Here is a 25,178-nt window from a genome sequence, read left to right on the forward strand (position 1 = left end):
CGACCGACGTGAGACGGGGGGGAACTATCGGAAGTTGACAATGGGGATAATCCGAGAGTGCATGCAGGGTGGCAATGCAGCGCGAGCGCATTAAATTCCAACAGAGTGTACGTCGCAAAGGGATATACGTACACGTGTAATCGTAAGTAGGTAGGTATCGAGGTATCGAGATACTACGGCGAGGCACAGTTGCGGCCAATTGTTGTTTACTCACCATCTAATCTGGTCTAGTGTGACCTCTGGGAAAAAGATCAGGCCAACCGAGCCGAATTAGGTGGGGCAGAGTCCGGACCCCAAATTTGATATTGTGAACCGCTCGGTCCAATTAAGAGGGGCAATGATCCCCCGCATTTTGCCACGATTAGTAAAGTCTCTAAAGACAGGGGGACTCGAGTCATCCTGAGGCTTCCCGAAACCCAGCCTCGGGAATACTTGCACTGGCCTCTGGTAGGCAACAGAACTCGCATAACTGGATTGGAAATGTCGCTCTTGAAAGTTGATTACATGAGATGAGCCAAGTCATGTTCTCTGCACCCCCCGGACCAGCCGCGTCACTGCACTTTCCAACCATAATGACCTAGTTGTCGCACGAATGGGATGGCGTGATTACCAGTGACCACCTCCAATGCAAAATATACCCAACCGACATTCACGAATTTCTCCGTAGGTTCTTTGATTTGAAATCTAGCAAGACTTGAGATGGTATAAAAGCCGAACAAGTATTTGGCTGTTTCGAACCTCATAGTCCACCATTGGTCTTAAAGTGACAAGTTTAGAGCTCTCTCCTCTATACCCTCATATCCTACCGGCTCTCCCTCACCTCACCCAACAAGGCATACTCAAACTCAAACCCGGTACGATGGTTATCTCTCCATCCTCTATCCCCCGCGGGCCCGTAACCACAACCCTCAACTTCTCCCACCCGCCCCCGGCAGGTGAAAAAGCCATAAATTACGTCGAGGAACCCGCAGTCGGCCAACCCAAGCGTAACCTAATTGTGAACCCACAAGCCGTCCAGCTAACTGACATCCGCGGCCACGAATCCTCCTACACCCTCGACCACGACGCCTTCCAAGCTATTTCCTCCGTCCCTCCATCAAAGGAAACCGCCTTCGAGGACGACGTCTCCATCCAGCAAAAATACTACCCGGAAGTCGAAAAACTTCTGCTAGATCACATCCCGGGAAGCACGCGCGTATTCATCTTCGACCACACGATCCGCCGCTCCAATCCGGACTCCAAACGCGCCCCAGTGTTATACACGCACATTGACCAGACGCCCAAATCTGCGCCGCAGCGCGTGCGGCGCCACATGGGAGAGGATGCCGAGAAGCTTCTCAAGGGCCGGTACCGTATTGTGAACGTATGGCGAACTCTGAACAAAGACCCCGTCGAAGCAAACCCTTTGGCGTTTGCATCGTCGGCGAGTTTTGCTGATGAAGACGCTATCCCGGTCGATCATATTTATCCGAATGGGTATACGGGGCAGACTGCCGCCATTTCCTATAGTTCGGAGCAGAGGTGGCATTACTGGAGCGGGATGGCGGGAGATGAGAGGTTGCTGCTGGAGTGTTTTGACAGCGAGGGGCGTAAGGAGGGGAGTGGGGTCAAGGGGGGAAGGGTGCCGCATACGGCCTTTGATGACCCGAGGACGAGGCAAGATGCTGAAGGGAGGGAAAGTATCGAAGTTCGGGCTCTGGTGTTTGGGCCGTGAGGCCGTAAGGGCGGCAGGCATAGGTTCATTGCGCTAAGTCGTGGGCATTTACATTCTTCACTTCAGCTCATAGGTGGGATCATGATCACATAACCACTGCTTTGACAGGATCCAAGCATTGGATCAAGTACTTTTACTGTGTAATGCCAATTTGTTTCATAATAGCTGCTAAATGCGACTACTGACATGTTACGGATGCCTTTGCTGTATCCGATGCATGCAATCAAAAGATTTGCGAGGCTGCGCTGTTAGGCTCCAGCCGGGATATCATGAAACACTAAGCAAACCTGCCATGTAAAGCGTCCGTCCGCTTGGCCATTCCTCTTGTAATGAGCCTTTCCTGGCAACCCAAACGCTAGGAGAGAGTCAAGCAGTTCTGGTGGGGTAGCATCCTTGACACCGCGTAGTAGAACGGGTTGTTCCGCTCTTCAAATCAAGCAAACAGTACCATGTCATCACGTCGTTAGCCCATTACCCCCTTCGTCGACCCCGGCCACTGCTAGTCCTTGTCATGGCGGCTCCACCTCCAAAGGAACTTTGCCGGCTCATGGGCGGCGCTGAAGGTGACGAGTGGTTGGCACCTGCAGCAGCAACACCAGGAACTCCAGCCAAGGCGCTCAGAACACCTCCTGGTTCCTCCCGTAGCGTGCCATTAGGTACGCCGAGCTGTTCTGATAGCCGGTCGACAGAAGGTCTCTGGCCTTGGATGTAGGCAACGTATCTGCCAGGCCGCCGCGGCTGCGCCATGGCCTCCAGCAGGCTGCGTCCTCCATGAGGTACCTCCAGGTTTGAGCCAACACCGTGGTCTCGTTGATGGAGCTTGAAGACCCTCATGACCATGAGATCGTGCTGTGCATCGTCCTGTGATAAGGATGTGGGGGTGTTGGACTCCGACTTTACGTACGCCTTGGAGTATTGGGAGTGGATGAGGGGCGGCAACTTGGGTTCCTGCGTACACATTCGATCCAGATTACCAGCATGCTCGAAATTAGCCAGGGCTTCCATGCCCAGCACCTTGTCGTCATAGAAGTTCTGCGTGTTGTTCTGGCCGCCGCGCGTGCTGCGGGTTGCGTGCGACGGCTGGCGTTCCATGGTAGGTGCCGATAGATCATCGTCTTTGTCCTCCTCATTGGCCTCGCCATTTCCTGTTTCGCTCTCATCAGGGGACGGGATCACATTGCCGTTGGCATCCCGGCGGGTGAGTAGGTGCTTGTGAGCCGCAACAGCAGCTGTGTTGTAAGTCATGGAGAGTTCCTTGTCTGTAAACAGCTTGTCAATGCTGTAGACAGGGCCCGTTTCCTTGCGCATGGCTCGGATTCTATCGTTCTGCCAGAGGGGCGTGGTGTTGGAGGTGTCGAGTGCTCTGCGCATGGGGGCCGGAGAGCCGTCGTCGTCAACGCCATTTCGCTTTCTCTTCTTGTTCTCGGAGAAGCCGGGCATCTCCTCCATCTCTCTACGCAGTCGAGTTGTTCGCTTTCCATGTGTACCGCCCGGGCTTGCGGGGTTCGTCAGACTGAACTGGTTGGGGTGGAGGAGCAGAGCCGAGCTGTCGTTGATCTCGAGAGCCTCCTTCTCTTTGCTCAAGCGAAACTTCTTAGATGTGATGGTGTTGATCAACCGATCCTTGAGCGTGCTCGACAGAGCCTTGTGTTCCCGCTTTGCGACTTCGATCTTGTAGGCATGGGTGTTGTAGTGCTCTTGCATCTTTCGCTCGTACTCAAACTTGTGGGTTGTCATCTCGTAATCACGATGTTCCACGAGATCCTCAACTTGGTGTGCCCAATCCTGGAAACTGGGGCCAGCCATCTCGAGAAGGCTGCGGTTGGGTCGGTCGCCACCATTCGCAGTGGCTTGCGAGAGCTCTCGGTACTCGCGCTCGATCACGTCCAGGGGACGGTCGGCGTAGGGGTCGACTCGTGAAACAAGGTTGACGTCGACTTGGATCTTTTGGAGTTCTTCCCGGTAGTGACGGTCACGATCGCGGCTGAATTGATCCGAGAGAACTGCCAACTTATCGCTCAACTGCTGTCTTTTCTTGTCGCGCTTCGATTGAGGCGGCGACTGTCCTCTGGTCAGCTTCAAAGCCTGCGCCGTCTCAGCCGTCGCCATGGTGTGTTCTGTGATGTGTTGGTGACTGGAGAATAATCGTCAATGGGTTGCCAAGTCGCCTCGACCGCACCCCGAACTGTGGTTTGACGGAGGAGTAGTTGCGCCCAATGGAACAGGAAAAATATGTTGAACGTTTAATAAAACCAAGATGTTCAGTGGGATAGTCGAGGCAGAGTAACCAAGAGACGCCAGGATAGAGTGTCTGGTGTATGTCGCTAGACTGAGTTGTGACTGAGTTGTCGTCACTTAGTGTAAGGAGCTATTCCAGGCCAGCTCTTGCTATTGTTCCGAGAGAATAGTATTGTTGTGGTGTCGGTTAAAGCCCTGGAGAGGATGATTTGATTGTTTGAGCAATGCAAGGCCAGGGCGCTTCAACCGTACAGAAGAGGTCAGAAGCCGAACTATTCTAGAGTTACAAGCCCTGTCCGACTTGGGACTTGGGACCCACTTTTTCGCAGTTCTCATTTCAGCCTTCTTGCGGCAATAAGTCTTTCTCCGTAATCCCGACACCTACTATGATTGGTTGACGTACCCCTGCAGCTCCCATATCCAGGCACAACAGCAATCAACCTACCACAATCCATCACACTCAGTGAATGAGTGATAAGATTCATATGTCAACAAAAGCATCAAGGCGTGACTAATATCATCCAGCTACAATTATCATACTTTAAATTTTCAATCATCAAGCTCAAAAAACCCTAATACATCCGATTGTGTGGCAAATTGGCTATAACAGCAGCGCACAAATGTAAGTACATACGAGTATAAACGAGTATAACTATAGTCACAGGTTCTAGCGTGCATCGTCATGGTCGTTTCAACCCTCTCAAAATAGCATCCTCGTGATCAGCACTAGCTGCATTCATGTCCATGGCCTACCAAGAGGTAAATGTTTCAAAAGTTTTACATCGCAGTCAGTCAGTCAGTCAGTCAGTCAGTCGGCAATCACGAGGACCAAGCGTCGTTTAGCAGGTCGCCAGTGGCAAGCTATCCATCGATTCTGTATGTGGTTTATTATGCAAGTGCCAGATGTGCATATTTCGGGCTGATGTGCAGAGGCATTTGCCCTCAATCATCGTATCCTCGTCCATTCATTTTCGTCCTTCTGCTTCTCATTGCTTGGGAAAGTCGACTGCGGTAAGGGCCAACTCCACCATGTCCACCGTGCTCTCTCTCAAGTCGTCCGATACCTTCCAGCCATGGACATTCGCAGCACGGGTAAAGGCCTCAAAGGCTTCGCCAATTCCGTAATCCATGCGATTGGCATGCTCACTATTCTCCAGTCGCGCGGGCTTGGGATCAGTGCTCGACATCGCCATACGGACTTGCAATAAAACACCTTCCAAGCTGCTGACCGGTGACCAACCCGAATTCGTCAAAAGTTCCATACACATGGCCCCTCCCGCAGTAACGTGCCCACCACCGCCCTGCATGAACGGGAGGAAGCGCGGCCGGATAACTCGCACAAAGGGCGGCGATAGAGGATAATCTCGGCCAAAGCGGATTTCCAGCACGATGCTTTTCACCCCGACCTTCTTCATGTCCTGTGCAAGTGGCAGCTTTGGGTCAAACGAGTGCAACTCAACGATCCAACGGAACATGTTGGTAATCTTCTCGAAGTCGATGAACCAACCAAGCTCATGAATGCGCGTTTGTGACTGGATTTTCTGTAATTTTGCAATCTCCTTCCCAATAATCTTCTGGGCATTATCTGTGGCATACGAGGGGGGGTTGAGCTGAGGCAAAGTAGAAAGATCCAGAGCGCCAGGGCGAAAGTCCGTCTGATGCTCAGACAGGCTGTAAGGTGTATTCAATCTTGGTGTTGTCAGCTGATCTTCTCCCTCCGAGGAGAGGAACTCAAGATCTGATTCATCCTCATCACCACTATTTCCCGAGTGCCCCACCGCTTCCTGCTTCAGCTCGACAGGCTGCTTTGATACTTGGGCTGATGGGATGGCTTTTCGTGGAATGAATATGGGCCCGCTGGGTCCTGTCGCCACATGTGCAGGATCTTGCACGAATTCGGGGTCTGTTCTTCGAATCGGGGCAGTATTGGCAGACCCAGGGGTGTGAGCATTGATGTCAGACGGGCTCATGGCTGTCGATCTCGTTGTTTTGACAAAGAGGTACCGGCACTGAATCCAGTGAATGTGCTGTACCACAAAAAAATGCTGAGCGCTGGTAAACTGGCCAGGTTTGTTGATCAACTCGTTGAGACTCAACGCAGCACTAATGCCGAGTGCGGAATTAGGCCACACAATATCCCCAGTGGAGCCGGAGCTGTAAGTATGCGCACTACCTGTGTAGCTGAGAGCGCTGGTGTTAAAGTCTTTGGCGAAATAGACTCCGTGTCCGTAAGCGCGCCCGTGGTGAATATATTTGAAATCCAAACCCTGGCGGATGATGCTATGCCAGTTGTAAAGAGGACTACCGTGCCAAGCCACAAGGGTTCGTTGCGGCGTGCCGACGTGCTTCAATGCTTCCTGAAACAGCATTTCCTTCTCTGGAGATCCTTGTGCAAATCTGAACTGGACCCATCCATCAACGCCAGATATCTTCTCGTCTTGCCGGCTTAAATTGAGCTCGCTTTGCGCATCTGGTCCCGGGCATTCCCCGACTTGCACAATGTAAGAGCGGTTCGAAGCGATGATCCACCTCAAGAGCTTCGCAGCCGAAGGACTAAGTCCTTTCCATCGTTCAATCTGACGACTACGGTCGGTCATCAGATGTGCTCTCATGGTGGCGATCGGGGGGACAGTCGACAAGAGTATAGTCATGGAAAAGGCCTTGTCTCTGACATCGGAAATGTCGTCTAGGTTCTGGTTATAAAAAACCATATTAGCTGTCATGGATCCAGTATCAGCAGCTCCGGGTATCGATTCAATGTCAAGGCGCTCAACTGGAGCTAGTTGTCCGGGGGATGATTGTGACGGCAAAACATGCCGTGATACCACTCGCAATGTGAGCGTGCAGCCAATAATTCCTTCGATTCGAGCATGATGGGCGATGTGAACTCCACCGGCCACTCCAGCGCTGCTTGTAGGCTGACCGTTAGACGACGAAGTTACAACAGCAACCCACTGTCCCTCTCTGACCTTGGCAGTATCAAATACATCAACCACGACAGTGCTCGCCTGCCTGTCGAATTGTACTTTCAAAGGGTCGATTAAGACAATCGGCCCAATACGAAGGCATGTGCCAGGTCGAGCGAGAGAAGTCTCGGCTCGACGAATATTCGGCACTTGTAAGTGGATTCCCGTTGGAAATTCACGTATGCCGCTTTCTTTCTGTCGATCACCGGGGCGCTTCAGAGATGCATAGCAGAAGCTGATGAGAAGGTCGACCACGTTAGGCTGGCTGATGATTTCGTGATCGATGCTAGGCCCACAGCCCATATTCATGTACTGGAAGAGACAAAGCGCATTGCCGCAGACATAAGGCTTCAGCGCCTCAAAGTTGCCCTCGATCAGCTGGTGACAAACCATGCAGTAATCCATACATCGGACGAAGTATCGCATGGCGAATTGGGCAGCAATGAGGGGCAGCGACTTCTCACCGTCTTCATGGGCGTGATGTCGAGCAAGAAAACTAGGAAGCTTCTCGTGATCATTGGCTTGTTCGTGATCCCCCCCTGACTGTTGCACGACATGTGACGAATTGTTCAGCATGCTTGCAAGTCTTTTCTTGGCCGCGTCCCAGGACAAGGCAAGAGTCAGCTTCAGTTTGAGCATAGAAATGAAATCAGAGCCCATGAATTGGTCGATAGTTTCACCTATGCCCAGCAGGCTAAGACCGACATCACCTGTACTTGCTTGAGAATCGCTCGTTTGGACGTTGGCAGCGGTTTCTGATGTGAATGCTCGGACAGCCTGGTCGATTGTCGGCTTGTATGCAGAGCACTTGCGGAGGCGGAAGGAGAGGTTGGATTGCCCCGAAGCCCGATCGAGAGCTTCTTCCGTTGTCGAGTAGTCTCCCTCGTATCGGATCAGAAGAACGACGAAGCCGTTTGAGCTGAGGTCCCAAGCCTGAAGGGTTTCTGCGGACAAACACAGTTTGTCGACGCGTACTGATAAAGAGACAATGCTATACTCGGTAGCCACATCAAAGCCACATAGCCGTCCCACTTTGAAGCCGGCCTTACGAACAGCACGGAAGTCACGACGAATTCGACTGACGATGTCTGGTTTGATTTTCTTTTGACGCAGTATATCGGTGGCCGGCCGCTCATCTTGCGCAGCAGCCAATCCGAATATGTCGTCGTTATCTTCGTTGAATTCAAAATCTTCGAATTCTTCGTTGTCCTCATCACTTGCGGCTTCGCCATCCTCTTCGTCCACATCGGTTATGATTGTATCTTCGTCATCCGAAGTGGAGGCAGACCTTTTGAGCACATCGCTGAGCTTGTAACAGACACCTGCGATGGCCTCGGAAACCCTCAATCCCGCTGAGACCGGCACGAAATCCTCTAGCGGTTTCGAAATAGGAGCAGGGACATCGTTGACGGCATAGATGGTGAAGTAATGGCCGTTAGGGTAGCTGGACCATTCTTCAGGGATGAAACGAATGTCTAGGTGAGATGACGGGAGGCGGGTGTCGTTGAATCTGAAAATGAACTCTCCGTCATCCTCGACTCTTAGGTGGGAGACACCCCGAATGCCATTGTCAATAACAGATGACAGGTCTGCTTGGTAACTGGTGCGGTACTCCCTGGTTCTTGAAGTCATGATTGGCAACTGTTGTCAACCCAAGAGGTTATTTGTGAATTTGTGGCGTTGACGCTGTGCTATACAGCCAGGCCTATTTCATGTTAGAGACTGGACATGACAGTGGAGAGATTGATGTACGAGAGGATGGATTAAGTCTGGTCGATATGTTTCCGTTACCAGCAGGCGATAGAGGTTGTTAAGAATCTAGATAGTATATATGAAAGCCAAACTCACCAGGTTCTGATCAAAATCACTTGGCGGTGATGATGATAGGGCCTGATCTGGACGATGCGGGTTTGATCCTTCACTTGGCTATATGTCTGCCTGGGGGGTGATGACTACGCAAACCGATGGTGTGGATTGCCTCGCGAGGCTCGATGGTACAAATATCTGCTTGAAATATGTCAACCTGGGAATTCAAACGTGTCCCACAGCATGTGGAGTAGCTGGGTTTTTGGTGCTTCCAGCTTCCAGAATACCTACGTCGCCTGTACTTAAAATCATGATGTGACCTGTATGTGAATGAAGTGTTGCCGCCAGCGTTTGCAAACTCGCTGGGTCACAGAAACCAGGAAGTTCGTAAGGCATGTAGTTGTAATTAGGACTAGGCTACTACAGGAAACCACGACCGCCCTATGTGCAGAGCTGCAGGTGTCAGTCCTACTACTTCTTCCCCCAGGGCTGCTAGGTAGAGAGCAGGGCGAGTTCATCGAGCTTCGATGTTGACTTTGAATACTGCCTAGAAACCCCACGCAGCAATTGCCCGGAATTTCCACTTGAGCATAAACAGCTGGACCAACGCCTGCTAATGCATACATTGCGGAATGTTTCACAAAACAAGCCAGGAATCTGCAACGGAAAGAAACACAAAAAAGTCTCGAGACGTCGGTGTAGATGCTACGCCAAATTTAGCAATCGCGAATGGGGCGGCTACCGTACCTGTAGGGCGAAGCTTTGGGCGCCTTGAACCGCCGTGGGGTCGATCAGGTTGGTGGGTTGCGGGCAAGGTGCATGATCGGTGGACAGCAACCCCTGCTCGCTGGCTGGGGTAAAGCCGCTCCAGAAAATGTCCATGTTGTCGAGTCAGAACAGCAGCCCTCAATTGACCCAATTGAAGCAACGCGTTACACAACTTGCCAAACGTCGTCTCTTCCAAGTTGCTTGGGATATTTGGGTGGCAGAACAACGAGCTTGAGGCACTGGAACAAAGGTGCTAATCCCCTTGTCTTTGGCAGAGACCCGATATCAGGACTACGATCCAATACCAGCCAGCTCTGGTTTCCGAAGTGTGCAGCTGGCCATGTCGTGGGATACAAAGACAGCCGTGCGGCGACGGCAGAACAGCTCAGTGAGCTCTTCCAGAGCATCGCCACAACATAACCGGCAGCAGTCAAAGCAATCCACACCCATTGAACCTAAATCAGTTCACGTAGCCGACCCCTTCCTGCAGAGCTTCCTCGCCCCGGCTTTCGATGCCACCGACTACCTCAACTCGTCTTTGCCTCCGTTGCAAGCCCATGTGTCCTCGATAACGCCAAGTCAGGAAGGCGCTGTCCCTTTTGCCGAACTATCATCGCAAGCCCAGACGTTATTATCACAACTAAGCGCCCAAACCACTCGTCTAACCAACACCCTGACGCAGCTTACGGACGATATATTGCGAAGTGGTAGCCGGCTGGCGTACGAGGTGGAGTTGCTTCGAGGCGAGACCTTGAGTCTGTCCGAAGCTTTGGCGGATGGCCTACATGGAGACATTGTGAAGTTTGTGCCGAATGGCGTACAGGACCAAATGGAGGGCAAAGCGAACGGTGTCAGCGCGATTGATGGGATTTTGCGACGCCCGTCGGGAGTGGCAGCTTCGACCAGCGAGGACAACTCTACTCCGCAGGATGGCACGATCGAGGACCCGGCATACATCACACAGCTGCGCACTCTGACGTTGGTACGCGCAAAGCTGGACTCTGTCGTTCACACGTTCGGCGATGCAATGGAGTTCGTCTTTCCGCCGTCGGAGCTATCTGTTAGTTCCTCCTTCTTGTCGGTATCGGCACCTGATGCTGGAAGTAAAGAGCACAGCACAGAGGAGAAGGGGCAGCAAGTACTCAAGCGGTACCGAGACGAGATATCCGAGCTACTAGTAAAAAGTAAAGATCCAGTCGACGGCATAGAGAAGGCAGCCCGCCGGATTGAGGAGCTCAAAGAGCTGACGAAGGTATGGGCTGGCACGGCGGAAGAAAAGGGCAGGACAAAGTTCATCGACGGCCTGGCAAAGATGGTCGAGGACAGACACAGAGATCTCATGCGGGAGGTGGAACAAGGTGACAAACGACCTGAGGTCGGACATATGCCGCGGAGGAGCACCGAGGAGGCGGCTGAGAACAAACCTTTGTCTGGGTATGGAATCATGAGCCAGCTGCAAAAACTACGAAGTGGATTATAAAACCATGGCCTACTCAAATGATGCTGAATGCCAATGAGGCTTCTGTTCAGGTTGTTCAGGTTCTGGCTGGGCGCACACAATGCCAAGGAGTTGCATCAGTCCAGGCCCGGCACGTCCTCTGACACGTCAAATAGACGAAACAATAGAAAAGATTTTCTCCACAATTGCATATTATCAGGAGTCGTGGATGACACTGGCATATGAGACAAGCTGTCAAAATTGAGTTCATCCCTCACACCGCATCCCAACGTTGGATGTTTCCGCACATCCGACCTCAAATATTTGTTAAATAGCATCACACAAAAATCCAATATCCTCAGTTACAACGACATTCTGGCTTCCTGTATCTTATCAATGGCAGTCGGCTATCCATTCCAAGTGCCACAATGAGCTATCCCAGCGAAAGCTCATCTCCTGAGAAATCGCACACACCGCGCGATATCGCAATTACATATAACATCTGGACCCGGGTGTTGACTTTCATCATGATTCTTCTGTCCCTTGGTCTATTCCTGGGGATGCGTCGGCAACTTGTTCGTCAGAACCTTCGCTCGGAGAAAGTCGTGGGACATGCTGACTCGTTGGAATGCAGCTAATGACATACCAACCACAGTTGTTGTGAGATCCTAGCATGTCACGAAGCAAAATAAATCCCAGGTTGTTGTGGCAAGGATATATACATGAAGAGACGGCTAACGGGTCTCCTGGTGTAGTGGTGCAGCTGGGCTTATGTGACTGGTTGGATTACAATGGGTTTTTGAGGAGAGAGGAGGGGGGAGGAGGGAGGTAGGACGGGAGAGATCATGAACTTGATTGAACTTGATTTTATTCAATGGCGACTCGGTGGTGTTTATAGCGGAAACGTTGGGAATGACACAATACAGCATCGGGCTGACAGCCTGGACTCAATGAAAATGATAACGATCTGACCCTTGAATATCAGGGAAATATGCGAAGGTGGTTCTGCTACTGTACACCAACCTCACTTTCATGGACTGTTACACTACTACACTACACCAAAAAAGGAACGCATTGCTCTTATCCACTCTTTGTTGTTTCCTTTGGATCTTCGTTTTCCTTGTCGCACTGTACTTCTGACTATCTCAATAAATGAGTGCGATATACCATATTTACGAGGTTAGATACGAGAAAGCAGGGTTAGGACCATCCATGCATCTACGTCTCTACACTGAAACCACTCCAGCTCCTACCATACTACGCCTCTGAAGTCTTAGCATTGGTAGGCTGTATGCGATGCCCCTTTATGTACGTCAGCCATCTGCAGGACGTGGGTTTCTACAACCTAGAAGTCAAGAATCCCCAGACCCTTCAGTCGAATCAACGACCTGAAATACGGTGAAGAGTGGCTATATGGTACTGACGTACTCAAGTCAATCTCAGAATACCTAGGTGAGTAGAATGTCGGAGCCTTCTAGCATAGTCGTGAAATCAGTAAAATAAAGGAATAATGGTAATATGGGGCCCTCTCGGGATCAATAAGTAGGGGGGGTATAAAGTCGAACGAAAGAATGTTCATTAAAGTGGCATTAGTTCCGACAGAACAAGTTCTAGTACTGTTCATGGGAATTTCCCAAGCAGCCCAAATATGGATTACGCAAGATCATGCTCATTATCGAGATCTCCTAAATCCCAGATGGTGCCACTAAACCATTCATTCACCGTTTCTGAGAGCGCGTTATGACATCATTTGCCTAAGTTGTAAGTGATAGACCTAGTCGTAGAGACTATCTACTCTAATCTGTCACAGTATGTAAAGGTCAGTCTACAGAAATGGTGTTGGCTATGCCAGCCCTGCCGGGCAAGATATTTCCTGTGACCTATTGCCTTGGAAGAATTCAATGTGCCAAATTGACGTGTGCCATGGTACTTTTATGTGCTCATCCTCACAATAGAGCATGTACCTCTCATTGTCTTCAGTTAACTCCTTTCCGAAGATGTAAAGCATGGCTAGAGTGTACACATCAATCCGCAGGCTTAGCTGTCCTCAATCGCCTCCATAGCCGCCTCATGCTTCTTTGCCCTTGCCTCCCTCCACTCGTTGGCATTCGCATACCCTTTGCGCCTTGCTTCTTTGTCATAAGTGTCCTCCGGAGCAGCTAATTTCGCCTTCTTCAATACCGACTGATATTTCCCGACCAATCGCTCCCTGTTTCCGCCCTCAAACGTCCTCTGGCTAAGTGGTGCGAACTCAGGCGCCTTGCGGTCCCTCCTCAGACTGATATCAGCCTGGGCAGTCACAATATTCAACAGCTGGCCAGACAAAATCTCGTCAATCTTTCTCTCACGCCAGTATCCCCACATCTGGTCTACCAGCCCCGTGGCGCCGTGCTGGTTTAGCGGGCTGTCTTCGCCCATGTAAGCCCAGTCTATCGAGTTTATCCGCTCGTTGTCTTCGGTGGCTTCCAGATTGGGGAAGATGCAGTCCCACAGTACCAAAGGATACTCGCTTGCCAGCGTGTAATTCGGCCTTTGGGGCTGCTTCTCGTGGTCGAGAAGCTCGTCGATGATGGAAGGAGCCTCTAATCCTTGGCCAACCATAAAAATGATGGCTACCATACAGCGGATTTGATGCCATAGGAATGCAGACCCCCTGACGTGGAAGTAATAGACCTTTGGAAACGGCTCTGTATTTGCGGCCATATTCGCTGGCCTGAACTCATCTTTGCCCAAGTATGGCATCGCTGTTTCGACATCTTTGACCTGGACCACGTCACACTCGAAAATGTTTCGATTGAAGTTGGTAATCAGCTTTCCGGGGTCGATTTTGCAGAAATTGCGGAAGTCATGGGTGCCTTCAAACTTCTTCGCCGCTTGGCGCATTGCGTCAACATCGAGCCATCCGTCCTTGACGGCACTGCTAGCCTTCGGGTTTTCTAAGCCTCGGGGTATCGGGGAATAGGCGGGTTGGGTGAAGAAATATCGGTACTGCCTTTCACGACAGTGATGTCGAGCCGAGAATTCTGCCGGCGTCGTCGGGCACCAAGCAAGCATCCTGATATCCGGAGGGAGCAGCCGGTTTAATACTCTGCAATATTGTATTTCGTCCGAGAAGTCGTCGAAAGGTTTCTCCTCCACAAGCTGAATATCAGATTCCTTCTCAACGGCCATTCCCATCTCGTTTTCTGACGCACTCGTAGCACCACCATCCGGCTTGGTCTCCTCCACGGGCTTTTTGGGCAAGGGTCGATTACTCCTGACTTTGATGCCAATGACCTGGCCGAAAGCGCTCACACCACGATCCGTCCGGCCGCATTTCGAGTACTCCCATTCCTCCCATTTGACTTCGTCCGGGTTTTCGGGGAAAATCAGACAAGCCCTGACCAGTGCCTTCCAGAGCTCCTCCTCGATAGTTGGTAGCTGTGCGCTCACCTGAAACTCGAAACCGCCGTAGTTCTTTCCGATGTATGCGAGTTTAAAGGCTACCAGCCTCGTCGAAAATTTTGATGGATCAATTTTCTTGTCCGGCTTCTTTTTGGCCTCTCTTGGCGGCGGGCTCTCATCCCCGCCCGTGGCCTGTTTTTGGATGGAAGATGAATTGGCGGCATTCGGATCGCTCCTTGCCTGGGCTGCAGTCTCTAATATTTGGATTTTCCTTATGAGAGCTTCTTTGGTCCATTTTTTATATTCTGGGGGGCGGTCCATTTTGAGCCTGCTCAGCTGCTTTGGCTGAGCAAGACGCTGAGTTGAAATGTTGCGTTGGGTGAGTTTTCGTCCGCAGCAAAATACGGTCCCCGCATGAATTTGTGGATGCCGCCAACCAAAAATTCGACTGCCGAAGGACTTCATACAAGCTTCTTCATGAAGTGCCCTTTTTCCACTGCTAGTGACTCAGCTGAGTGACTGCTTCAAGTTCAGAAAGCGCACAAATGTGTGGCTTGTCGACTTATCGATAACAGCGTTGAACCCGCCAAGCCATTCTGTGATGAGGTGGGCAAGCAATATGTGGCTTGCGTCATTAACGCAGTCCAAGTCTCATTGTCGGGTGGCCTATTTCGAGTTGACATTTGGCGCGAAACATAAATCCGTGTCGTCGTCATCATACCACCTGGTAAATCCCTTTAATTGCAGATTCTTGACCGAACCTATTTTACTCATACCACATCAGCAGGGTGAATCCCCTGCAAGGTCTCGATGGACACTATGCCAGTCAAAGTTCTGTTGTTAGGGGATGATAAGGTTGGGAAGTCCACCTTCCTTGCGTAGGTTCATAATACTCATGAGAAGGTGAACGGGCTGCTTATGCCCATCTAGACGCACCAGCCAAGGAAGCAATGCGCTCGACGGCACGGTAGAAATTACTCCTTTGCGTAACTTAGATCAGCCATTCATCTTTGAGATGCGAAACAGGAAACATCAATATCGCCTCGAATTCTACGACACGTCCGCTCCAGAGAACTGGCGGTTGCTCGAGCCAGACTTGGTCATTATATGCTATGATATCAGCCAAAGGCTTAGCCTCATCAACATGCAAAGAGTCGTAAGCATCTCCCTAAACTCGATCTGCGGATTACAGCACATTTCTTATGCTGATTCCCCTCAGTGGATCAAAGAAGTGCGTGCGAACTTCAAGGCCGAAGCAAGTCTTCCGGTTGTGGTGCTCGGGCTAAAGCGAGATTTGAGATCAGAGGATGACCCGAATGGTATTATCTATCCGCAAGAGGCATATCGGATCTCTCAAGAGATAAGGGCAGACAAGTACGTGGAGTGCTCGGCTGTCACTGGCGACCTCCTCAAACTGGCCTTTGAAGAGATTTGTAGCACGGCAATGAAGACCACAACGCTTGGTGGTGGTCAGAGTGATGGAGGCTGTGTAATTATGTGAGCAATTGCTTGATATGAGAAGGAGCTGAACCTTGATTTCACCTTGCTTAACTTCTCGAATGGGCTATAGTGACAAGATCGCGTGTTGTGCAGTGATTGTCGCATGTCCATTACTGGGCGGCTTCAGTCATGTCCATTGCATCACCTTCCTCTTCCGCTTCCTCGGTTGGCGGGAATTCCCCAAGCACCTCAACAATGCCCTCAACAATATCCTGTTGCTGCTCCTCGGTGAATCGGTCCTCCATATCCTCAATGACGGTGTTGAGGGTGATTATGGTGGTTGGTCGTAGGTTGAAGATCATAATCATCTCTCCCTTGGTGATCTCATACTTGCGAAGTCTCTCGAGCAACTTTGGGATGGAGCTGTCTTTGTAAGTGATTGGCCTCTGGCTCAGAGGACCCGGGTGAGATTCAAAATATTTGATCAGCTAGACTGGGCATTAGCAAAGCTTCATGGTTGTGTAGCTCCGGAGCCTTACCTCTTCACGCAATGTTTGCAGACTAGGAGGTCCTGACTTCTTGCTCTGACGTTTAATGAAGGAGTACACCTCGAAATTAGTAAGAACGGCTGACTGAGCTTCTAGGATCTTCATGGTGGCTGTTCGGGTGGAAGTCGGGTGGAAGTCGGGTGGAGATACAAATGATGGTAAAGCTGGATCTCTCTTCTCCGACTTCTCCGAAGCAATTATAATTGCACTGTAGTCAAATCAATTGGTGATCACTTGGCTAGTAAAAACGGGGAAAGAAGTGTATGCAGCAGCCAAATCCTATCGTGTGCCAATCTAACTTCGCTGAATTTGTTGCCAGAGCCTCAGGAAGACAATGCCGAAATGTAGCGGGATTAATAAGGTTGCTGACAGCCGAGTTTGGTCCGCGGCCGCGGTGCGGCTGATCTTCTGTCGAAATCTTCTGTCGGAGTGGCTTCTGGTTTTTCTTTCTCACTCTGTCGCGGAGATGCTGGGCGGAACTCATCCAACAGTCATTACCCAAGGTAACCCGGGAATTCCGTTCTCTACACGCATTTTCTCAGATCACCAAGCCATTCATCCGATAGCCCTGATACTTCAAGATTTGGAGGCTCACTCATCTTGATGACTGTATTGTTCCACATGCAAAAATTGAACGAACTTTTGTCTTGTCCTACAGCGCGCCATATCCCCCACAAGCTTTTTGCCCCGCCATGCAGTGAAACTGTGTTTTGGGCCCAGGTTCGCAGCTAATTTGTACAAAGAACTCCCACAACGTTTCCATCGAATGAACAATCCCAGGAAAAAACACCACCTTGGAACAGGTTTACTCCCCAGAATATGTCTTCATGACCCAAAACAACCGTAGGTACTTTAGAAGTACCGCATTCAAAATTAAGCAATCAATGGCTGTTGGCTGTGCTTGTCCTTTGGCTCATTGCATCATTACCATGTATCAGGAACCTCTTGATAGATCCCAAATCCCAGCAAAGGCATTCGCCAATTCGCTTTCTCCCCTCCTTCCACAGGCTGTTGTGCTGCACCCCACCTCAAAAAGTTTTCTGCCGCCAGTGTCAAGCAAGAGTCAGGCAGGCCGCGAACCAACAGCGGCGCATTCATCTCACCATATCTGGAGAACGGTTCCTCTTAGATCGGTGGTAGATTTTTTCCATCCAGTTTTCTCTCTTCCAACTCCACAGATCTCTATTTAGATATTTGTGAACCTATCCCCTTTGACGCCATGGCCCTCTAACAGAACGATACGAAGCTATTGCCTTCAGCTTCAGAATCCCAAATACAATCACTTTTGTCATTCCTCTGCAAATTTCACGGCGTAACGCATCACATCCTCCTTCGAGTACGAGCCCTTGAAGAACAACCTGTCGCACATATCAACGATAGCTCCAGGATAATACCGCCTTTACTCCGGATTACGGCTTACACCCCACCGACCGACCGCGTTGCATCATCGGGAGCCGCTCTCTCCCGACAAAGGCTATCCTCGGCTGCCAGCCTCCGTGACCGCTCCCTAAAATTGCCTCTCGATCGGCTTTCCTCGCAGGGAACTACACGACAGCGACCATGGTTAGGAATATAGTAATTCTCGGGGGCAATTCCCACCCCCAGCTTGTAGACAGGGTCTGCAATATGCTAGGTGTGCCCTCCTGCGATCGGATTCTTTCCAGCTTCTCGGTGGGAGAAAGCAGGTGCGAGATCAAGGATTCGGTTCGAGGAAAGGATGTCTACATCATTCAGTCTGGTGGAGGCAAGGTCAATGATCATTTCATGGACCTTTGTATCATGATCTCAGCTTGCAAGACTGGGTCGGCGAAGAGGGTTACAGCCGTTCTGCCCCTGTTCCCATATTCACGACAACCTGACCTTCCATATAATAAAGTTGGCGCCCCGCTATCAAAGCAGCCCACCAACCCGAACAAGAGCACGTATACCTTCGAAAGTGTCCCACCAACTCCTGGCCCAGGAGGTCCCAGGAGTGCTGGCTTCGTGAACGGCAACGGCCTCAACGGCAACGGCATCGATGTACTCAGCAAGAAGCTCAGCAAGGCCCGTGTTGCAGACAGCTCCGTCAATGGGGACTCCCCAACGAAGACCACGAATGGGGACGGGCAACTGAAACGCAGTGATTCAACTCGCACCTTCACTACTCACGACTACGAAAACCACTCCTTACTCAACACCTTCCAAGCCAAGCCCGGATACAAGCAATGGGTAGCTCAGGCGGGAACGCTGGTCGCCGACTTATTGACGTGCTCCGGGGCTGATCACATCATTACGCTTGATTTGCACGACGCGCAGTATCAGGGATTCTTCGACATTCCGGTTGACAACCTCTACGGCCGTCCTCTGTTGAAACGATACATCCAACAAAACATTCCAAGCTTCAGGGAAGCAGTGGTTGTCAGTCCTGATGCTGGTGGAGCTAAGAGAGCAACTGCAATTGCCGACAGCTTAAACATGGATTTCGCATTGATTCACAAGGTAAAGTGCTCACTTTTCTTCAAACGTTTCACTCCTGAAACCCCATTAGGAACGCCGTCCAACGAAAATCATGGATCGACAAAATGCCACCATGATGCTTGTGGGTGATGTGGCGAATCGGGTCTGCGTCTTGGTGGACGACCTAGCAGATACTTCGAATACGATTACTCGAGCTGCGAAGCTCTTAAAGAAGGAGGGCGCAACGATGGTGTATGCCCTCCTCACCCACGGTGTCCTCAGCGGAGATGCCATTGCCCGCATCAATGCGTCAGCCATTGACAAGCTTGTGGTGACGAATTCGGTGCCTCAAGAGGAACACAGGCGTCTTTGCCCTAAGATGGACGTATTGGATATATCCCCAGCTTTTGCGGAAGCTATACGTCGTGTCCATCATGGCGAGTCTATCAGCACACTGTTTCAGTATGACTAAAGCCACAAGCGGCTCAGCCGCCATGAACAAGTGGTTACGGTCAAACTGAGGTATTACGCCCGCGGTTCTCTATAGATCTTGCCACCGGGGTCCCAGTTGGAATGCCACGAATGTCGATTATTCCAATCTCAGTGGGTGGAATGATCAGGAAATTAGGCTTTCTTTATTATGGAGATTGAGGAGTTTCTTCCGTCGACTACCTCTAGAGCATGCGACTACCTCTAGAGCATGCGACTCGTTAATTCGCATTTTGAACATCCGGGATTGGCATTTTGTTCTGCAGAGCGAAATCAGGACATTTGCATAGGTGGCTATTGGTCTTGCTATACTACCATCAGTTGGATAATTTTTCCCAACGGCGTTCAGAGCATCAGAAGGCCTCGAGTTGTTATTCATTGAGCCTCTCGCTTGGGGCGAAAACTTTTCAAAAAGACAGGTGCGGTATTGGATACTAAACTAGATGTAAGAGAAAGGCCTTTTGGTTTGAGTTTTTTGCATGCGTGATTTTAATTACAATAGAAGCGGATCTCTTAAAGGTCTTTTGCTTTACCAACAGTAATGTCTGGGCTATGAAGTCGCACCACAAGACTGAGCTTGGCCAGGTGGTGACTGACATACACGATGGCTATGCGGTAGTGTCCTGCTTGTCTTAATAGGTGGAAAGTGGTAGACATCGAAGAGTTGTCGTTGTCTATGTGCAATTAACAGTTGATTAGCATCCCATGAATAACGAAAAACCAGTGTAAATGAAAGAAACCAAAATCTTACACATTTGTGGGTTCAGATTACTATCATGTTTCGTGTCTGTGGTTCTTCGTGAGTGAACATAGCATGTATACTTTGAAGTCTCACAGCTTTCTTCATAACTCGCTACCAGCCAGATCCTCGAAGTAGTGGTCCTATGCTTGTTAATCTCGGACCAATGGTTTCTGAGAATCAGAAAGTAGGCAGCCCCTTTCGTGATTCTATGTCGTTCTTGCACTCTGAGCCAGGTCGAGTATGAGTTACTGACAACTTTTATCACTGCCCACTAGAGCGCATCTTCCGATTTGCAACATCTGTTTAGGTCATCTTCATCTTGAATTGCTGTAGGGCATCAGTTTTACGAGCTGCTCTGCCACATTCAGGGAAAGGCCGTGCAGCTGTATATCAAGGGCTCCTAGTGCTACTTTTTCCGGTTTCATACTTTCAGCGACGAGAATGAACCTGTCTCATGATGGAAAGGTACGAGCTGTGTGGGAGAGCACTCAATTCAGAAGATTATTCACTATATATTACCGCTGTCTCGAGGCGAAGGTGGGAAACCTGCTTTGGACTTATAGATCGACTAGTCTTAAGACTAAAAAGAACAAAACCATGAAGCTTATGCATGGGCTTGATACAGTATTATCTGTCCTTATACTTCGATTGAAGTGATCCGGTATTCAAGCTAGCTAATATATCGACATTGACTGCCCGACCGGCACCTTAGGACGAGCCGAATGTTGTTAAAATCATGTAAGAACCTTATCTCTGGGTAACGAATATGAGCAGTGCCTGTAAGTGCTTACTGGTGTACCCATACACTGCAGCCCCACATATTAGATCTCAGTTTCCCCTTTCCAAACAAACTAGTAGCATTAAGGCATAAGTGTGTCTCCTGGTACATATTTGCCAACTTGCTGGTAAAGTAACTAGACCGGGCGAATGGCATCTTGGATGCTTGAAGGCATTAAGTCCCACACCAGACCAAACGCGGATCAATGGAACTATCTATAGACGTGGCCAGTATTGAACGAGCGTTGTGACTTGAGCCGCTTGACTCGGCGCTGAATGTGAGAAGAAACTTCAGCCAGAAGGAGCAGCGTATCAATACTTCCCGAGAAAACATGAGAAAGGAGTCCTGGACACCGTTGTGTAGGTGGGATTTGATTTCGATGACTTCGAATGCAAGCACGACACGGATATCCGCCATTATCATGTGATGTGGCAACTGTTGGCTGGCAGGTATGCTTACTTGAGCTGCACAAGGAGATATACACGACGAGAATTCGTGGCATACACAGGAAGAAACTTATTATGTACGTAATGACCGAGTCTAAACTCGACGGCTTGGATGCTATCTTCACTCTGGAAAGGACGAGCGGAAAATAGTTCAAGCAAAGAGAGTTGGATTATCCACTGGAATCAGATAAGATAATGACACTTCTGGTTTACCTCAAATCGTCTTGTCAGGTTCATTCAACCAGGGGCTGGAGGCAGTGAATGAGTCCAGCATCTAACGACGTTAAAATTGAAAAGCAGAGTGCGACTGGTTGGTTTTTGAAATCCTCCGAGTTCAATTCGAAATTCATGTATTGATGATCAGAAGGCTCCAGGAGATGTTTCCTGGTAGGCTTTTCCTGATCACTATAATGTAGAGGGCGTGAACTCCCCCAGATACCGAACTGGCGGTGACTTTAGGAACCTACCTTGAAGCACACCGACGTCATGTCTCGGATGTAAGTTTACTGCTTCGCCGGACATCCCACAAGGATCCGGAGAGACCCGGCATTCGTTTGCAAGCCAGAAGATAGATCATCCGCTCTGAGGTTAGGCGTTATGCTAGTTATTTAGACACCGGTACTTAAGGAAACTTACATGATGGTTTTGTACATTTCTGCATGCCTGTCTTGTCCTGATGGTTAGTGAAGATCGATCCTGTGGCGTATTGAAGCGAACGAAATGAGTTAATTGCACGTTATTTGTTTATTGCAAGCCTTTGTGGTTGACATGTTCCATTGGCTAGAAGATTTCATCGAAAAGGGTGATATGGAAAAGACTAGAAGCCTACGGGACGGATGTGCTTCGAGGACGAACGCAAGGTATGATCGAAATCTCAATCGGGCAGATTCCAGCAATGACACGAGGTCAACTTTACGAATTCTAAACCGAAACCGGGAGATAACCAGGACCCTAAGAGCTGCTTATCCCCAAACCCCTTGTGGCCAGGAGTCCACATCATGTGCTGCCATACAGCTCGGCGCTTGAATTATCAAGCCGTCTAAACCCCGAATGCATCTAGTACGGCCGTACCTTGCAGATAGGGCTATGACACACCGTAGGATGGCTTTCCGTTTGAGTACCATCAGCACCGTTATTTCCCGACCCATGCCGGGAGCATAAGTAGCCGCCAAGACATTGGATTTACTCAATCTGGTGCAAAATGGACACCGTAGAAGACGATGTGCAGCTGTGGCTTCTTTATTGCGAACTAATTAATATAAAATATGGAAGCCATCAAGAGCAAGATATCGGATGAACTGTCTTCCATGGTCATGAGGCTGCTGGCGTGGTTGAGCACTTCGCTTTCATTCACTCTTCTAAAAATGACTATGTGGCATTCACCTTGGATCTTGAGGATTCTATAGATGCCAGAGCACTTCCTCCTGCTAACCCGATTCGTAACTGCGTACCCCCACCCCTGACTTTGCGAACCGTCCCTGTTTCCAGGAATCAAGCATTACGATGTCCAATCTGTTAGCTGCCCTGGTTCTCGTGCTCATAGTACTGCAAATAGCCTGCTGCACTTTGTACGTCGCCAGCCACGAAGAATACTACTGGGACGAACAATTCCGGTCGATATCAGAAGCGATGAAGAAGGTTGATAGCCGAGACAGACGACGCCACAGAGAAGATTCGTAGCCTGTAAGTTTGAGTATCATTAAATATCAAACTCATTGTTCAGCTATAATTTACGAACCCGCTTGTTGTTGAGTGCAACAAGGGTCTTGCCAATCAACAGCATTACCCGTGCGACTATATAACCAGGTTCAGCATTCTTCACTGGCATGCAATGCAGCTTGTCAACTGTCACAGAAATGCCTGCCGGCGGGAAAAGTCACATAACCGAGATTTCCAGAAACGAATCCTGAACTTATATCACACTGATTGTATAAGTTGGGATTTCTTCTACACTAGACTTCAACGTTAGTCTAGTAGGGCGGGTCTGCAAATCGGAACCCGCTGACAAGTGATCTGGACGCAGGCGCCGCTCATCACATCAGAAGTCCGTGCCGAACTCGCTACTGGCTGACGGACGAAACCACATGTTCCTTGTGCAAAGCTAAGAATGACGGCACGTCACCCGCAGAGCTAGGGCTATCTATCGGCGCTGAAAGCTGCTGCAGTTACTGGGCCCTAACTCCCTTTCCGGTATCCACACGCGGGTGATGATGGTGATACGGGATGGATCCTCAGGAAAAAAGGGTCTAGACTCACTTCAAAAATGTGACATTGCGAAGAATCATGATAAATGTCTGATGATGAACTCGAGAGGATGGTTGCAACTAATGCTGTTGTATGTGATTCAACCATCGCCGACCAATCGCGGAAACCCCATTAAACCACACCTGTTCAGTGCGTGCAAATGATGTTCACGCATTCACCTCTCAACAACACAGATCAGTCAATATCGCATAACCGCCATAAGAAGCTGTCCTTAGTGCAAATTCGAGGTGGTCAAAGCGAGTTTTCGCAATAGGAAACCACTTCATTGCGTGCAGATTCCCTGTGCATAGCGTACAGCGAAGACTGATTTCTCAGGATTGTGATAGGGCCTCGAGAAATGTGACAAGCCAGGATCCGGGGCAAATCATGAACGCATCCCAGAGGTGTCCAAGAGACCCTGCCGGGAAATGCGAATCCCCTGCCCCAAAGCAGCGTGGGGGCTGTAGCCATACCCAACGGCCGCACAGTAGTCGACCACCCTACATACCCCTTACTATCAACCAAACACAGTATCTTCCACCGCTGCCATAGCAGTAAATTTTCGGAGAGCCACGACTGTGTGACTTGCACACTTCATCACGCGTCTAGACTGTGCAGTATTCCACTTATCGAAGCTGTGCTAGGCATGCCATGTTATGCCGAATTGTTCAAAGCCAGCTGTTGTGATAAGAACGTGACGACCAAATTGGTACCAAATTGGCGACGGCTTTGCTTAGCAGATGGGTCCTGGTATTGGTTCAGATAGAAGAAGGGTTTTTGCAACGAACAAATCCAAAGTCGCTAACTCCGTACTCTCGCAAATGCGGCCTCCCTTGTCGATCTGCCACTGCTTCTGATGACCTGCTCATCGCAATGTTGCGCAGCTCCCTAGGAGATGCACACTCTCGCGGCCAAAGCACATACCTGTGAGCACTTTGTGTGATGCGACCTTCCGCGGACCATTCCCCATGTGCCGACTGGTCTTGCTTTTACAAAGTACAGAGATTGCTGGCGTTGGGTCGGAAGGATTTAGCAGTTGGGTCCAAGTGTTATCACGCAGGCTCCCATGAGGCGCAGGGGTTTCATTTGACCTGTTTCGCGTATCGAACGCACAAATGCCAGGCCTCTCTGGAAGCCAAATGTCGCAACTGAGAGCAGTTGCGACGACAAACAACTATTGTCTACGATGGGGTTTAGTTGGTCATCGGGCCGTGGGAAGTGAATGTACTTTCAACTGTGAACTCATCACGTCGAAGAATGGGGTATAATGGAGTCAACAGCACCTTCTGCTTTCCTTATCTGCGTAGAGCTGTTTCTGATCTGGTAATCTCCGGTGGGATGAAGATTGCGAGAATTCCGAAGGGGACGAAAATGACGCGGGGCGGACAAGGTTCGGGATGCGACCTGTTTGAGTCAGCTGCTGTCATATTTCCGTACAATGTATGTGGGGTGACGAAGCGGTAGTTGCGTCGGACCGGTCAGAATGGCTTCTCTCGTTATCGCTGCCATTGCCGAGGGTGGTCAGAAATTCCGGAGGATAGCGAGGAATCCGCGAAATCTAATCTTGGGCTCCCTCGGAATGCATGGAACTCGAAGCTGGTGACAAATTTCCTTGAGTGCTGGAAACTAGAGGAGGTACAAGTTTCCCTCTCATTCCTTGGATTTGACGCTGCTTGTTAAAAAAAATATTGACCACTAGACGGCGGTGGTGAATTCTGGTTGGTGGTTTCTCTTGAGAAAT

The 25,178-nt window shown here is 50.0% G+C and overlaps 8 protein-coding genes across 8 annotated transcripts; 4 read left to right on the forward strand and 4 right to left on the reverse strand.

Moving 5' to 3' along the window:
* Positions 1–859: 859 nt before the first annotated feature.
* BCR38DRAFT_462073 (uncharacterized protein) lies at positions 860–1,714 on the forward strand (the record flags this gene model as incomplete). Its single annotated transcript, XM_040862601.1, has 1 exon — positions 860–1,714. The coding sequence occupies one exon, from the start codon at positions 860–862 to the stop codon at positions 1,712–1,714; it is 855 nt and encodes a 284-aa protein (XP_040709449.1).
* Positions 1,715–1,949: 235 nt separating this feature from the next.
* On the reverse strand, positions 1,950–3,962 carry BCR38DRAFT_127107 (Sds3-like-domain-containing protein). Its single transcript, XM_040853522.1, has one exon. It carries the CDS (start codon positions 3,821–3,823, stop codon positions 2,186–2,188), a length of 1,638 nt encoding a protein of 545 aa, XP_040709450.1. The 5' UTR covers positions 3,824–3,962; the 3' UTR covers positions 1,950–2,185.
* A 650-nt stretch (positions 3,963–4,612) lies between these two features.
* On the reverse strand, positions 4,613–8,817 carry BCR38DRAFT_127127 (uncharacterized protein). Its single transcript, XM_040853523.1, has 2 exons — positions 8,767–8,817; positions 4,613–8,623 (listed from the first exon to the last, which is right to left on the reverse strand). Exon 2 carries the CDS (start codon positions 8,548–8,550, stop codon positions 4,939–4,941), a length of 3,612 nt encoding a protein of 1,203 aa, XP_040709451.1. The 5' UTR covers positions 8,551–8,623; positions 8,767–8,817; the 3' UTR covers positions 4,613–4,938.
* Positions 8,818–9,832: 1,015 nt separating this feature from the next.
* On the forward strand, positions 9,833–10,972 carry BCR38DRAFT_357294 (uncharacterized protein; the record flags this gene model as incomplete). Its single annotated transcript, XM_040857093.1, has 1 exon — positions 9,833–10,972. One exon carries the CDS (start codon positions 9,833–9,835, stop codon positions 10,970–10,972), a length of 1,140 nt encoding a protein of 379 aa, XP_040709452.1.
* Positions 10,973–12,967: 1,995 nt separating this feature from the next.
* BCR38DRAFT_462076 (pseudouridine synthase) lies at positions 12,968–14,635 on the reverse strand (the record flags this gene model as incomplete). Its single annotated transcript, XM_040862602.1, has 1 exon — positions 12,968–14,635. One exon carries the CDS (start codon positions 14,633–14,635, stop codon positions 12,968–12,970), a length of 1,668 nt encoding a protein of 555 aa, XP_040709453.1.
* Positions 14,636–14,923: 288 nt separating this feature from the next.
* On the forward strand, positions 14,924–15,870 carry BCR38DRAFT_127139 (P-loop containing nucleoside triphosphate hydrolase protein). The gene is made up of 4 exons (XM_040853524.1): positions 14,924–15,041; positions 15,099–15,192; positions 15,245–15,470; positions 15,534–15,870. Exons 2-4 carry the CDS (start codon positions 15,125–15,127, stop codon positions 15,813–15,815), a joined length of 576 nt encoding a protein of 191 aa, XP_040709454.1. The 5' UTR covers positions 14,924–15,041; positions 15,099–15,124; the 3' UTR covers positions 15,816–15,870.
* A 54-nt stretch (positions 15,871–15,924) lies between these two features.
* On the reverse strand, positions 15,925–16,407 carry BCR38DRAFT_357169 (RNA polymerase III subunit C17; the record flags this gene model as incomplete). Its single annotated transcript, XM_040857082.1, has 2 exons — positions 15,925–16,242; positions 16,294–16,407. 2 exons carry the CDS (start codon positions 16,405–16,407, stop codon positions 15,925–15,927), a joined length of 432 nt encoding a protein of 143 aa, XP_040709455.1.
* A 1,455-nt stretch (positions 16,408–17,862) lies between these two features.
* Positions 17,863–19,210, forward strand: BCR38DRAFT_357259 (phosphoribosyltransferase-like protein; the record flags this gene model as incomplete). Its single annotated transcript, XM_040857089.1, has 2 exons — positions 17,863–18,780; positions 18,830–19,210. 2 exons carry the CDS (start codon positions 17,863–17,865, stop codon positions 19,208–19,210), a joined length of 1,299 nt encoding a protein of 432 aa, XP_040709456.1.
* Positions 19,211–25,178: the final 5,968 nt, after the last annotated feature.

This window comes from Pseudomassariella vexata (assembly GCF_002105095.1).
Source record: "Pseudomassariella vexata strain CBS 129021 chromosome Unknown BCR38scaffold_29, whole genome shotgun sequence".
NCBI classification, from domain to species: Eukaryota; Fungi; Ascomycota; class Sordariomycetes; order Amphisphaeriales; family Pseudomassariaceae; genus Pseudomassariella; species Pseudomassariella vexata.